Source organism: Pleurodeles waltl, chromosome 11 (assembly GCF_031143425.1).
Source record: "Pleurodeles waltl isolate 20211129_DDA chromosome 11, aPleWal1.hap1.20221129, whole genome shotgun sequence".
Lineage (NCBI taxonomy): Eukaryota > Metazoa > Chordata > Amphibia > Caudata > Salamandridae > Pleurodeles > Pleurodeles waltl.
In genome coordinates this window covers 937,060,743-937,075,971 of record NC_090450.1, presented here as the reverse complement: position 1 = coordinate 937,075,971, position 15,229 = coordinate 937,060,743, and the positions used below count along the sequence as shown (strand labels likewise).

General features: G+C 43.4%; 1 protein-coding gene across 2 annotated transcripts in view; it reads left to right on the top strand.

Annotated features, from left to right (window-relative positions):
- The window catches only part of PXN (paxillin), a 191,234-nt gene that overhangs the window by 165,187 nt on the left and 10,818 nt on the right, over positions 1 to 15,229 (top strand). The window contains exons 7-13 of one of the 2 annotated variants that reach the window (XM_069215041.1): positions 9,050 to 10,057; positions 10,794 to 11,057; positions 11,253 to 11,699; positions 11,967 to 12,047; positions 13,179 to 13,301; positions 13,654 to 13,824; positions 14,832 to 15,005. In XM_069215041.1, coding sequence (XP_069071142.1) covers positions 9,050 to 10,057; positions 10,794 to 11,057; positions 11,253 to 11,699; positions 11,967 to 12,047; positions 13,179 to 13,301; positions 13,654 to 13,824; positions 14,832 to 15,005 — 2,268 coding nt within the window. The remainder of the gene's footprint in view (positions 1 to 9,049; positions 10,058 to 10,793; positions 11,058 to 11,252; positions 11,700 to 11,966; positions 12,048 to 13,178; positions 13,302 to 13,653; positions 13,825 to 14,831; positions 15,006 to 15,229) is intronic. The other variant, XM_069215042.1, reaches the window with a different exon arrangement.

Below are 15,229 nucleotides of genomic sequence, written 5' to 3'. Positions count from 1 at the left end.
TCCGTATCTCGTCAACAAATTGAGTCAAAACAAACTCAAGCTAATACTAATAGCACCAACTTGGGCACGACAACCTTGGTACACAACACTACTAGACCTGTCAGTAGTGCCTCATATCAAACTGCCAAACAGACCAGATCTGTTAACTCAACACAAACAACAGATCAGACACCCGAATCCAGCATCGCTCAATCTAGCAATCTGGCTCCTGAAGTCTTAGAATTCGGACATCTAGACCTTACACAAGAATGTATGGAGGTCATCAAACAGGCTAGAAAACCTACTACAAGACATTGCTATGCAAATAAATGGAAAAGATTTGTTTATTACTGTCATAATAATCAAATTCAACCATTACACGCATCCGCAAAAAACATTGTAAGCTACTTACTACACTTACAAAAGTCTAAGTTAGCTTTTTCATCCATTAAAATACATCTCATAGCAATTTCGGCCTATCTGCAAATTACACATTCAACTTCACTATTCAGAATCCCAGTCATAAAAGCATTTATGGAGGGTCTGAAAAGGATTATTCCACCAAGAACACCACCAGTTCCTTCGTGGAACCTCAATATTGTATTAACACGACTCATGGGTCCACCATTTGAACCCATGCACTCTTGTGAGATACAATACTTAACCTGAAAAGTAGCCTTCCTAATAGCTATCACATCTCTCAGAAGAGTAAGTGAAATACAAGCCTTTGCCATACAAGAATCCTTTATACAAATACACAAACATAAAGTAGTTCTACGCACAAATCCCAAATTTTTGCCAAAAGTCATATCACTGTTCCACTTAAATCAAACAGTAGAACTCCCAATGTTCTTTCCAGAACCAGACTCTGTAGCTGAAAGAGCATTACATACATTAGACATAAAAAGAGCACTAATGTATTACACTGATTGAACCAAACAAATTTGCAAAACTAAACAATTGTTTGTAGCTTTCCAAAAATCTCATGCAGGGAATCCAATATCCAAACAAGGCATTGCCAGATGGATAGTTAAATGTATTCAAACCTGCTATATTAAAGCAAAGAGAGAACTGCCTATTACACCAAAGGCACACTCCACTAGAAAGAAAGGCGCCACCATGGCCTTTCTAGGAAATATACCAATGACAGAAATCTGTAAGGCAGCCACATGGTCTACGCCTCATACATTCACTAAACATTACTGTGTGGATGTGTTAACAACACAACAAGCCACAGTAGGACAAGCAGTATTAAGAACATTATTTCAAACAACTTCAACTCCTACAGGCTAAGCCACCGCTTTTGGGGAGATAACTGCTTACTAGTCTATGCACAGCATGTGTATCTGCAGCTACACATGCCATCGAACGGAAAATGTCACTTACCCAGTGTACATCTGTTTGTGGCATGAGACGCTGCAGATTCACATGCGCCCTCCCACCTCCCCGGGAGCCTGTAGCCGTTATAAGTTGATTAACATAAAACTGGTACATTTGTAAATTTGTAAATATATCACTTTTAGTCACATTATGTACATACATACTTACTCCATTGCATGGGCACTATTACTATATACACTACTCCTACCTCACCCTCTGCGGGGAAAACAATCTAAGATGGAGTCGACGCCCATGCGCAATGGAGCCGAAATGGGAGGAGTTCCTCGATCTCGTGACTCGAAAAGACTTCTTCGAAGAAAAATAACTTGTAACACTCAGAGCCCAACACTAGATGGCGGGATATGCACAGCATGTGAATCTGCAGCGTCTCATGCCACGAACAGATGTACACTGGGTAAGTGACATTTTCCATTTGCAGCATGTGTTGTTGTGGATACATATGCTTTGTATACTCTTGCCATCTAGTGTTGAGCTTGACCGTTTGCAAGTTGTTTTTGTTGGGAGAAGTCTTTTTGAGTCACAGGATGCTCTTGTCGACTGTGTTTCTCTTTTGATGGCGCCCAGCAACCGAGTCCCTGCTGATCTGGGTCCGCACAACTTCAGCACCAGATAATGTGGTATGCCATACGATGATGAAATGGAAGCCTTTCCAGAATTGCCTTCAATGACACACAAAATGTCTGTGGTCCGGTTATCATGAGGTTTGTAATCTTTCTCTCCCCAGACCAAGACGATGCCTCATGCGACTCGTACATCGTTTTCACTCAAAGAAAATATTATGAGAGGAAGAGGCTTTGGGTGCACACTAAAATGTCTCACTGACGCTTCTGACATATTTGGTGAAACATACCCTCGATGCAAAAGAAGGATAGGACATCAGCCCATCAGGTGGTTCACTACGCCAGTGAAGTCCAGAGGCTTTCTGCTCTAGCGCTTCTTACCCAGGGGAAGACAAGGGGAAAGCTCCGATGACCTCCAGTACCAGTAGCCTTCAGGTGAAGACCACACCCAGGGTTGTGAGTATCTTCGATACCGAAGCACACTCCAAGCTTCACAAGAGGCCTCATGTAAAGGCAGAGCACTGCTCTCAAGTGAATCTAGCATTGAGCCCTCTACACAAGACACTACTGCCTAAAATGCCTCCTCTGCCTCATGCTCCAGTCGGCGCCAAGTAAAGTCTCCGGATCCGAGAAAGGGCCTGTTCAAGGGTGTCAAACTATCCAGGTGATTAAGCCCTATAAGGTCCAGTGACTCCGAGAAGCCTTGCCACCTCTTGAAGCCTCAGCTGGCATCAAAGTCTGTGTTAGCACCATCAATGTCCAGCTCCAACGATTCAGAGGAGCCTAATATGTACAAACTTCAGCAGAAGCTCGATGAAAGGCAGAAGTTGCTTTTCAACCACCATCAAATGGGCAAAATCAAGGTACTGCCAATAAAGCCTGTGCAGACTTCGCTTCGAAAGATGGGATTCTCCTTGGAGGAGGAAGAGGCACCATACACAGTGCCCAAGAGGCACAAAGACATGGACACCAGCCCTCCTCCATATACTCCTCACTGCCACTAGTGCTGTGCTCACCCATGCTGCTGCTTCCTCCTCTTCCACCAGAGGAGCCCCCACAACCTTACTTCGATCCAGGCAGCCCCCTTAGCCAGATGACACTTTTATGATGCATCCTTTGAATCAGGGCCAACAAATATCCCTATCAGGGGGACAGAGCAGTTTCTGCCCATGCCCAAGGGTCTGATGAGGTCTGCTCCTGAGATACTCAAGGATCCTGTAAAGGCTGAGGTTGTGACACCTTAGGTGGAGAAGTAGTACAAGCCTTTTCCCTGTGACCCCATGTATATTAAAGGCCATACCCACCCACCTACCCTAGTGGTTTACTCAGTCTGCTGGTGAACCCTGCCACCCGATAAGGAGAACAGAAAGATCAGTGCAGAGGGCAGGCATAGCAGCAGTTACCTACTGGAGCATAGCCAACTCAGTCAGGATGCTTCCTTTTTAGTTAGGACACATTGGGAGGAGATGCAGGGACTAGTCAAGCATCTCCTCAACGAGTATACAAAGACGGGTGATGGAAATAGGGACTAAGAGAAGGACACCATTATCCATTGCACTCTTGATGGAGCAGACACAGCCTTCCGAAGGGTCAATACCAGTGTGATTCCTTGCCTGGTGCCGTATTCCAGGGTTTAAGCCAGAGGTTCAGCAGCGTTTCAGGTTCTTTTGATGCAGAGTGGAGAGGACGCCGAGAGAGAAGCCGAGCCCAGAGGAGCTTAGAACTAGAGGAGAAATCGAGACTAACCGGAGCCAAAAGGAGATGGGGCATTGGCGACCCTGGGGCAGAGAGCCAACAAGAGGAAGCCTCGGACCCACATACAGACAACCAGAGATGGAGAGGATGAGGGAAAGGAGGAGGCGTATAATGTCTGGACAGAGTAGTGGTGGATGCAGCTATGGAAGCTGACACGCCTGCCACACCCAGCCGAATACCCTAGAACCGAAGCAGTGGGGAGGAGTCCCCCCACCCCCTTTACATAATGTTTCCTAGTTTAAGCCCAAACAGGGTAAGAAGGGCTGTGTATGCGGTGCCTGGCATGTTCACAGCGTAATGGTGATTCACACAACCCGCTAATAGATGTGCAGATACTAACCAGTTGCACTTAAGCAACCCTAACTGCAAAGTGGCACATGGTACTGCCTTAGTAAACCTGGCAACAATGAGGAAAGGGCTACTAGATTGGGTGAGTGTTGGTGAGGGGCACTTGCAAAGACTGAAGATTTCTAGCGACATGATATACACTATAGGAAAAGACGTGGGGCAGTCTTATTAAAAAAAAAAAAAAAAAAATGTAGACCCTTACCTGGGCATTCTTCTTTCGTCGAGCGGAGTTGGTGGCACCGTCCCGCTGAACCTGGAAAAGAACAACAGATGGAAGACATTATAAAATACCTTGTTCACCCCTATCATAACCCATATCAACGAGGGACTAGAATTCAAGACTTTTTTTTTTTTTTTTTTTTTTTTGGGGAACTTGCATGTGAGGGCTTGTTTGTTTACCTTTATTCCACCTTGCACAATGCTGGCTTTCAGTTATTTTGGTAGACAGCTTTAAACAATAGTTGTGACTGCAAAAACACACAATGTGTGCAAAGTAAACGGGAAAATGTTACCCTTTCTTATTTTAGGTTTATGGGTGCCCAAAAAGCAGCTAAGATGGCATCATTTCCATTCAGCTTTAAATTGACCTTTTTTACACCTCGGATAATGCTGCCTTTCGTTTGGTGTAGTGGACAGCGTTGAATAATATTTGCTACTGGACCTCAAACACAACCTAAGATGTATTCCCCTTGAACAATGCTATCTTTCAATTCCTTTGTTACATAGCTTTACACAAAAGTTGTGACTGCAGAAACACAGGATATGTACAAGGTACACAGGAAAATGTTTCCCTTCACTTATTTTAGCTTGTGTGTCCAAAAAGCGACCAATAAGGCAACCTTTACATTCAGCTCTAAATGTACCTTTATTCTACCTTGTACAATGCTGCCACTCGTTTGTTAGGTTAGACGGCGATACATAATATTTGCAGCTGCACCTCACCCACAACCTAAGTTTTATTCTCAATATTACTGTGCCAAAAAACGAGCTTTAAGAACACATTTTTGCTGTGCTTTTAAAAACAAATAGTATTAATTCCTAGCTCGTTATAAAATTCGGGGAACTGCTTGCCTCTCATACACACAATCTGTACATTCCATTTCCTTTGAGATACGGAAATGTGCTTCCTACGTCTCTTCACTTCCAATGCTACTGGGGAAATTTCATTAATCTTTTTATTTACATGTGCACCATAATAGCAATAATTTCCATCAATTTATATTAAATGATTTCATAAATTAAAATGAAACAGTCCTTTCGACTAAACATGTGTATTTACTATCACTCTACCCATTATCCACCTTACTTGTTACCTACCACTGCCCATCCCGTTCTCTATATTGAGCACCCCCATAAAAAGGTGCAGTCTTCACTATGTCATAAAACCTTTTTAAGACGACCGTTCAAGTTGCTACTTCCCTTCCATTTTAATTTAAAGTTCATACAATATCTCACACATTAATAGAAGAAGACTAATGGCTGTTTCATAGCAATTTAGAATAAAACTTTAAACATACTGTACCACCACAGTGCTGTACAACACAGCTAAAATAAACGAAACCAGTAGCTCTTGCAGAGGCAAGACCTACTGGCTTTGCCAATGCTTGTTCTGGACTAGCAGGCAGATCAGACTATGGGTGCACTATGGTCGCAGCAGCTAATGTCCCTTGGCTTTGGATATAATGTCTTTAGCAGTAAATTACGTTTCTTTTACAGCTTATTTGGAAGTTCTGCAAAGTGGACGTTCTCATGATTTAATTTGGTGACTCATAAGCCAGGCTTAATCTTTCTGGAGTGAAAGAAGTGTGGTCCTTAGGTAATAAAACCTCATTTTGTCCATAGCTGGAGCTCATGCCCACATGTTAAAACCACAGGCTCTAACATTGCACACCTCCAGCACAGGGTACATCCCAATAATTAAAAATATTAAAAGAAGATGTTTGCTAACCAAGAGCATGATCTACCTCATATCAAGAGTTTGTGGCTATTGTTGGAAATAATGTGTAGGGTTATGATGCTGGTGGATTTATGTTTGGGAAGCAAGCAAAACATTGCAGGAGAGAAGAAGAATGTGAGTAGGTATCAGTTTAGTGGTAGGAGATGTAGGTTAGAGGCTGCAGTTTGCTACTTTAGTGCCCAGCAACCTGGGTTCTTATGCCATTGTTGGGTAAACTGCAACTTGGGTGTAGTTCTACAAGGTTTGCTTTCCCACCCACAGGTGTCACAAGTGAACATGGTGCAGTGCACCAGTGCTGAATGTGAAAGACCGGCTATAGTAGCCCCGAAAGAACCCTATCCAATACGTTGAATTAGAGTTATTGCTTTTGGGTTACTAACAATCGCTTTAAAGGGGTCAGGGGCACCGTGGTAGCATAATATCAAACACACACTGCACTAAAAATAATAGACACTTTTAAAAGCATTTATTATGACTGGGATAACCTATTACTCAGTTCATCTACAACTACACAGGATATCAGAAAAAAAGCAAGAAAGCACGTTGTGAGCAACAAGGATAAAATAAACAATTCTAACACAGTGAAAATGTAATCTACAACCTAACATCCTAAACCTACTTCTGTGCACCACACTGAGAGCACACGGAAAGGAGAACAGTTTGCAGCCTAGAATTGCCTAGGGTGAAATGACACACAGCATACTTTGTTGACAGCAAGAGCTATTGTTATCAGTGGAGTCGTAAAGGCGGTGTTCCCTGCGAAGGGCAAACATGCTACGGTAGCAACCTTCCTCCGGGACTCAGCTTTATCAGCACTGGGCAAGATGTAGCATCTTCGAAGTGTGCAAACAGTAGGCCTGACAGTCTTGTGGCAGAATCTTGTGCGATAATCTGAGCCTCTCCTGACAAGTACTCAGATGACAATCTTTATATACTAAATCTTACCAGAGATTGGAATTTCTGACATACGTTTAGGAATGTCTGACACAGATAATGTGCAATAAGGTGTGCGTCCCAGGCATTTCCTTCTGAACATATAAGATGGAAGGACGTAATTTCAGACTGCAGTATTTTGGGTATATGTCTGTACTTGTTCTTATTTGAACTTCACCTGGTAATACATAGAATACATAGACACTTGTCCCAGACCGATGTCAAATCAGCTGTTATGTCTGTCATTAGCTGAATGACCTGACACTTTCACAGTTCTCAAATAGATACGGTCAGACAACATCTGTGTCAAATGGCAGATATGACAATGATTCTGAATAAATTGAGAAAGATGGCAACCTCCATTGTCTAAAATGGCAAACTTAGTTGTCTAAAGATGGCCACCTCCATTGTCTAAAGATGGAGACCTCTATTATCTAACATGGCAACCTTTATTGTATTAAGATGGCAGCAGGGCCTACTTAAAATAGAGTCTGAACTTAGAAGCTTTGTGTCGCCAGCTTGTGTAGTTGACCAGGCATTGTGCATTGTGTACTTCCTGGCAAATCACATGATCCTCCTATGCCTCAACACTTTAAGTATATATCCATTGGAAATATGTGTAATATAGAAACATTTAACTCGGGTTTGGTTCCCTTGTATTTCCCAAGCACATTTTCTCATGTACCCCCCTTATTATCCTAGTCTCTGTGATTCCATCCCCAAACCAGCCCCAAAATACTATAATGTTTTGTGTGAGCAACTCATGTTTGCAATGCTCCTGCTTCAGTTAAGATTGTCTGTAAAGTTTTCCACTGCAGTTCCTCAAAAACCCCAAAAAGCAACCAGTCCTATTTTTGATAGAAAGGATTAGTGGTTAGTATGGGGGTAAAAAGGCCACTTCACATTGATCAGATGCTTATGGAGAACAGTACAGATATGTGTTGTGGTAGCCTGCTGAAGTGTTACTTGCTTGCAGGCTGACAAGTATTTGGGAGGCACTAAAATGATGTTACTTCCAAACTTAAAATATCCATGTATTAAACATAGAGAATGGGGAGTTTGTCAAAGAGATGAGTTTGGTTGTCATGGGGCATTGTGGGCTTTAGATCTGCATTGCATCCGTTATTTGTATCCCATCTCTTGTCAATACTCGAGAACAGGTATCCATATTGACAAGATGCTTTTCATGACCAGTTAGTAGATGGGAGAGTGACACACGGCATGTGACCCTTGAATGGCATTGAACTGCAAAAGTATTGTTTCCAATAAGTATTTTTTTTTGTGCACATAGGAAAACTATAGCCCGGGATAAAAGAGAAAAAAGGTAAACACATTCACCAAATATAAATCAAATGGGGGGTAAACATGTGTAACCAAGATTCCAGAGGAAAATATATACCCATATCATTTTATTTGGCCGCAGTACAATATAAACAATTATACAGTAATCTTACTTTATGATCATCAAAGATGTTGCACCAAATTGATCCATAAACAGGTGTACTGAAGTGGTGTCACAGGCATTCACATTCTTGTTGGAAGTGCTTTGTGTTTGTGGTAGAAGGATGGAAGAATAAACAGAAGGCTGTCTAGAATTAAAATGAATAAGCTGTATGTCAACAATATGGTTGATTGTACAGCCAGGAACGCTTAGGCTGCCATATTGAGTGAATTTGCCCAACAGGATACCTAACATATGTTACACTTTAACGCACTGCCATTATTGCTCCCTAGTATTTGTTTTTTCCATTGTTGCTGTTCTGGAATGGGTGCAGGTTGGTTGCAATGAGGTGCTGTCCTGATTAAGGGACAATATCACTGGTCTGTGGAAGTATGGATCTATGTTGGGCACATGAGTGGAAATGCCAACATGAAGGATGTGTGCACATACTAGTTTTGCACCCCAATGAGCTTATCGGCAGTGCTGCCCAACCTCTGTTTTAGTTCAAGTAGGACTGATGTAATCACTTTCAGCGATGGTATTACAACTGTATGGCTTAGTTTCAGTTCTGTTCCTCTGAAGTGTTTATACGAGGTTGCTATTAAATTGTGTTGCAAAGTATTTCCCTTCACCTCTCTCCCTCTTTCCATCAATTTTTTTTTTCCTCCAATGCAGACATGTTCCACCTTGTCCTTAGTGTCTGAGTCTCCTTCACCAGGAATTCCAAGAGATTCACCATGCTCAGAACATTCAAAGTCGTACAGTGCCCACGCCCCTGTTCATGCCCCTTGCAGAGACTCCCCGCCTCTGCTAAACTTTAGCTGCCTTCCAATTCTTCGTATCGATGAGGATGGCTCTGGTTCTGTTGTCCGAGGATCTACCTCCACTTCACAACCATTGGGCATTGGTCAGGAAGGCCCATCTGGAACCATTCAGACAACCTTCTATGAGGTCTCTCCAGCGAAGTCTGTGTCTCTGTTCTCATTTAGAGCACATGAGAACTGGATCCACAATGGCGGCGTCCCTCCGTCCATCCAGGTGGAGAATCAAACATCATATTTAGACGACAAGATCCAACATCTGAGATGTGCTGATGGTGAAGAAATGGGCATCCATGTGCAGGGAGACAAGACCGCGGAAATCAGTGCCACAACTATATCAAACTGTCTCAGCCACATGCAAGTAAAAAAGTCTTTTTCTGATCGATTACCACAACTTCCGACATTTACAGAGAGCACAGTCAAGTCCTGCACAGAAAATGGAATCACAGGAGCTGTGATTGAGCAGCTTTGTTTACCAGAGCCAGAAAAGGAAACTAAGCAGGACCACAAATCAATGGAAATAAATGAACCTCTGTTGATATCCACGGATCGGAAAGAGACCTTTCCCGATACCAAAGCCCCAGTGGAACCTGGGCAAGAGCAGTGTTCCCCAGAAACATGGTCAAAGTGGAGGACTGATCGCAAAGCCAAATGTGAGACTGAAGCTACACCATCAGAGGGCGATGGCTTCCGTGGACAGGTACCTAAGGAAGACAGCGGTAAAGGAACAGATGATGAGGGAGACCAACACCGAAGCTCAACAGCATCCCCAGATTCTTCTGATAATGTTAGAAAAGAAGAACTAGAGCTGCTGCCTTTGTCTGAGCTCCAGCCTGTGGAAAGGATTTCAGCATCACGCCAGGCAGGAATTGGGGATGCGTGCAGTGAGCATATAGTTAGGAGGGGTCGGAGATGGTTGTTTGTTGGGTGTGCCCTCCACCTCCCAGCATGGCTGTAAAAACTGCATCTTTAGCAGTACCTTGGCTGTTTGATTCAGAACTGGTGTCTTGTATTGCTTGCTTGCTGTGCTTTGACTTACATCAAAGGCAGTTGCATTACATGTGTCAACCGTCTCATTTGAGGGTCATAATTTTCTTGTGCATGATTGCCTGTACTCGACCCTGTGAATGGAGCGGGGAGTATCAAAACAGAAAAGGAATTATTTTTACACCTGTCCAGAAATATTTGTTGTTCTGGGTGGGTATTCAAAGGTACAGAAGTGGAGAGGAGATGCAGTGAATCCCACGAGAGATTTTTGTAGTGCCTAAACAGCTTATAACATTGCCATTTCCAGTCTTGGAAGGTAACGTTGTCCTTCCCAGCATTGTTACTTGACACATAGTGCCTCCATGTTTGATCCTCTACCCTTTTATAAAATGCATCTTCTGCATGGAATTGAGGCCTGTGCTGTCACGGCATTTTTAGTTGCATGATCAAAGCTATACGGTTGACTACATCTTGCCCTGGGTGACTTTTCAAATGTTGCCCCTTCTGCTCTCTTTGTGGTCTTGCTCGGTTTTGCTTTGCTTGCCAGTGGTTTGCATTGAGTGCCAGACCCATGTATGGGTTTATGGTGAAACTTTTACCTTGTCGTCCAGATGAAAACGTTAATCAAGAGGACAAAAGAGACTCCAAACGTGCATCCCATGACTCGTGACCTGTCTCCCAGGCGCAAACTTGGTCCGGCCATATTCCACAAGACTGTGTCCCAGGATCGGCTCATAGAAGAGCTCCATGGCAAACTGGGGATCGGTAAACAGGAGCACTGGAAGAGCCAGGACGATGATTGGCTGACAGAAGGGGTGATTATTACATCCAGACCCCCTAAGAAGCAACGGGAAGGTGGACAGCAGATAGAGAAGGTAGAGAAGATGGTGTGGGATGTGCTCTGACTGCCCTTCGGTTGAATGTAAATTATATTAAAGAAGTTTGGATAAAAGGAGTTTTTCCTGCAAGTGCCCGGCAGGCAGGGACATCCCTTCCTGTGCCTTTTTGATTTCACAAGTCGTGGTCTGTTTTTGTTGTTTCATACCGCTTTTCTCTCTCTCTCTCTTTAGATAATTATTCCTCCAGAATCTCCCCTCCCACAGAGGAGAACTATTGCAGTCCCTCCCTCTCCACCGATGAAACGACGTGAAGAGCTTTCTGGTTTTGGCCACATAAAGGAGCCAGCACCTTACCCACCCCCGCCACCACCCCCACCTCCTCCACTCCCTCCACTCCCTTACGCTCCTCCGGCCCCTCTCCCACCTCCAGTCCCAGCTCCTTCCTTACCCACTCAGCCCCCTCATCACCTTTTTCAATGGGAAACCTCTGCTGATGATTACCAGGAACTTGCTATTTTGTGCGCTCCTCCACCAGAACATCAGCGATTTCAGAATCGGTCTACTGCCACAACTCCCACTGGAATCCAAGCTCCAACAGCAAGCACTCGACCTGCTCCCAAAGCACAGGTTTCTGTTGGTTGCCAGACAGACGAGGATCCATTCTTCCCTCCATTGCAGGCAGGCATCTTTGGCATCTTTTCCACCCGTTTGCTGTGTTTTGCTACAATTTGACTGTGTGTGGGATGCTCAGCAGGTCCTTTTTACCCTAGCAATTCTCTGCTGAAGCTTTTTGGGCTCCATTGATGCCATTTTTTGTAGGAATGTTGGACTACCAGTGGAGGCTTCTGGTCAGCAAATGTGTTTAAACCTCAGTGACTTATGAGGGATTTAACAGTCTTTGTTGCCTCAAACCACTTGCTATCAAAGTTTTGCTTTTACTTACAGGTGATCTGGACTCCTCCAATGGTCAGACGGGCCGGTCCCTATACTGCTCGGCCACCTCTCGGTCCCCCTGCACCTGAAAAGGCAGGACCCTACCTCGGCATGATATTTTGTGGTTCCAGTTTCCTTTGGAATAGCGGTTAATGGTTTTTGCATGGGAATCTGAATTACTTATGTCTTGCTGTGCTGTACTTATGGACCATTTTACTATGAAAATAAAATATTCCTTTAAAGATTGATATTCCGTGGTTAGTATTCTTTGCTTGTTCTGTGCTTCCTGTTGCACAGGACGTGTGGTTGCATGCTGTGCTGTTTCTTTGGTTAGTGTTGCCTTTATAATTAGTATGACCATATTGTTTGGCATGGTGTGCTGTTTCTTTGGTTAGTGTTGCCTTTATAATTAGTATGACCATAGTGTTTGGCATGGTGTGCTGTTTCTTTGCGACCTGTCAATATAGAATTAAGGCTGATTTGTTTGGCATGGTTTGGCCATAGTTTCTTGTTACCACTCAGATAAGGTTGGTACTTTTTGTTGTGTGCTTTTCATTGGCTCGGGTTTATTAGAAAATAAAGTTTAATTCTTCGTCATGACATGCTAAATCTAATGCACTGGATGCTTTTGCTGGATAGCTAAAACTTGATGGCATGGAGTTCTGTCCATATGGGCCTCTTGCCATGCATGCAAGTTTGGTGTTCTTTGGCTTGACTTGGATTCCATTGATTGCGTTGCCATTGAAAATCTGTTTCTTTGGCATGACTTAGTATATTTGTGACTCCAGGTGCTGTGGCATTTGTTGCCATAGTAGGACTGTTCCTACAGATTTTTTTTGTCAGCATTTTATTTTTTCTGACCAGCTGCAATTCACCCAAGGTGCATCATTTTCTCCAAGTACCTTGTCATTAAAGAAGAAATGCTTCTCATGTTGCCTGCAGCATTAAGAAGTTTGTTTTTACACCATCCTTTGTTACTTTTGGATACAGCATGGGTATGCTAGGCCTCAATTAGGGATGCATGTGAGTGCCCTAAGCCTACTAGCACCACAGACGTGGACAATTTCTATACTGTTGGCTAAAATTGAATGCCTACCTGACTGTTCCCGCAACCCTCAAACTTTCTTTCGGAAAAGGGCCCCAAAAGCTATCCCTGCTCTCTTTCTGTGTCTCCACTTTCTTTCATGTGCAACTTATTTTCCCTATTTTTATATCCTTTTATAGCCTCCTGCTGTGCCCCGGCCGCCCTTACAGTGGGCTCCATTCCAGGATGAACACTTGTTGTACAGTCCTTTAGACCAGACTCTCCCTCCAATGAGCACATCATGTGGGAGGAGCCAGACACATGTTGGTATCAGAGCTTATGGGTGATGTGTGTGGATTGGTATTGTGCTTCATAATTGTTGGGTTGAAGGCTGGGCACTAGTTCTTTCAGTGGATTATTCCGAATGGGATTGCTACATGGCGGATGGTTTTGTTAGATTTGTCATCTAGGGCCTATAAACCAAAGTTAGGTACTTACTAAGTAAAAAATGTTACATACTGAAGCCGCTGGTATTAGCACTCTGCGAAAGGATAGGCTGAATATGAGAGCATTGGATATGTAAAACGTAATTTGTTTTCCTCATGTTTAACACTATTGCTTGTTAAGAATGTCTGATTTTGTAGTAGTTCACTTACAGCCTTTTGTCTGTTTCAGTTTATGGCCCAAGGGAAAGCCGGCAGTGGCTCCCCTCCATCTGCACCCCCAAAACCTGGGAGTCAACTGGACAACATGTTGGGAAGTTTGCAGTCCGACCTGAACAAACTTGGGGTAGCAACTGTTGCCAAAGGTGTTTGCGGAGCCTGTAAGAAGCCCATCGCTGGACAGGTTTGTGGATGCACCTAGTGTTATCAAATCATCCAGTCACTCCCCATGGGATGAGTTGTTTGTAGTTTGCCAGATGACACACCACTGTTTGTTGCTATGATAGAGAGTGAGAAGGACCGAGAGACCATGCAAATTTTTCTGTGAAGTGTAGGCATTATAGAGCCTTTGGCCCATAGTCACATCTTATGTATGTATTAGATGGAAGGGGATAACACACAAGTTTGACTCAATAGTAGGTCCAAGTTAGACCCAATACTGCAGTTTCCTCACAGTTAACCTCTCAAGCTGTTAATAATTGTTTCAAGTACGTCTGATATAGTATTTTAGAAGCCAAAACATAATCGAGTCTTCTAGGTCGAACATGTTCTATGCTTTAATAAAAATGCAATGGCTGAATCCTTTACACGATTAGCAATTCAGGGAAAACTCGGATCACCCCAACCCTTCTCAGGTAATGAGGGATTAACACACAATTCAGTCAAGAAAAAAGAAAAATATTTCTGTTTGTAATAAACACCTATTTAAAAAAAGAAATGCATAAAATAGTTATATGAGATGCACACCTTGATATTCCTATTAGCATTTGAACCCAGTGGCAATCACTTTTCGTCAGTCTAAGAAATACACAGTTCTTTGGATGGCTTGCAGCGACAGGCTGTGCCTTTAAAGCTGAACCTTTGTTGTTGCTAACTAGCCATGTTACCTAGCAGGGCAAATTATCTGTTGTTAAATCCACAGTTAGGACAAAAAGATAAGGCAAAATTAAAAGCAGTTTTTCTTCCAGTATCACTGAGAGGATTCTGGCATTATCCGCACCTCAAGCCACATTTTCCTGGTTTATTTTAGGTTGAGTTTTTAATGATATGGTTTCCTATGTGGCTTGCCCACCTTATGTGTGCAGTTGCAGGAATACTGTAAGAGTTGCCCAGTGTGCTCCATCTTACCCATTTGTGTGCGTTGAGAGAAGGTCAACACATCACACCCGACTCATGTTTTTGTTTCCACAGGTGGTCACCGCCATGGGGAGGACGTGGCATCCAGAGCACTTTGTCTGCACACATTGCCAGGAAGAGATTGGATCTCGCAACTTTTTTGAGCGCGATGGGCAGCCTTACTGTGAAAAGGACTACCACAACCTATTTTCCCCTCGCTGCTACTACTGCAATGGACCCATCTTGGATGTAAGTAGCTCTGAATTTCATATCCATACACAACAGGTATCCCGCACCTCCAGATGCTCAGTGTCCTGAGATGCTTCCACCCTTTCTTGGCAGATCCCAACAGGTTCAGAGTGAAATGAGAAGGCTTCCAGGCTGCCCTAGTAGTGTTGGGTTCAGAGAAAGATAGGACTTGAACAACCTGACATATGACTTACTTTTCACCTGCCTAACTGGCCTGAGATACT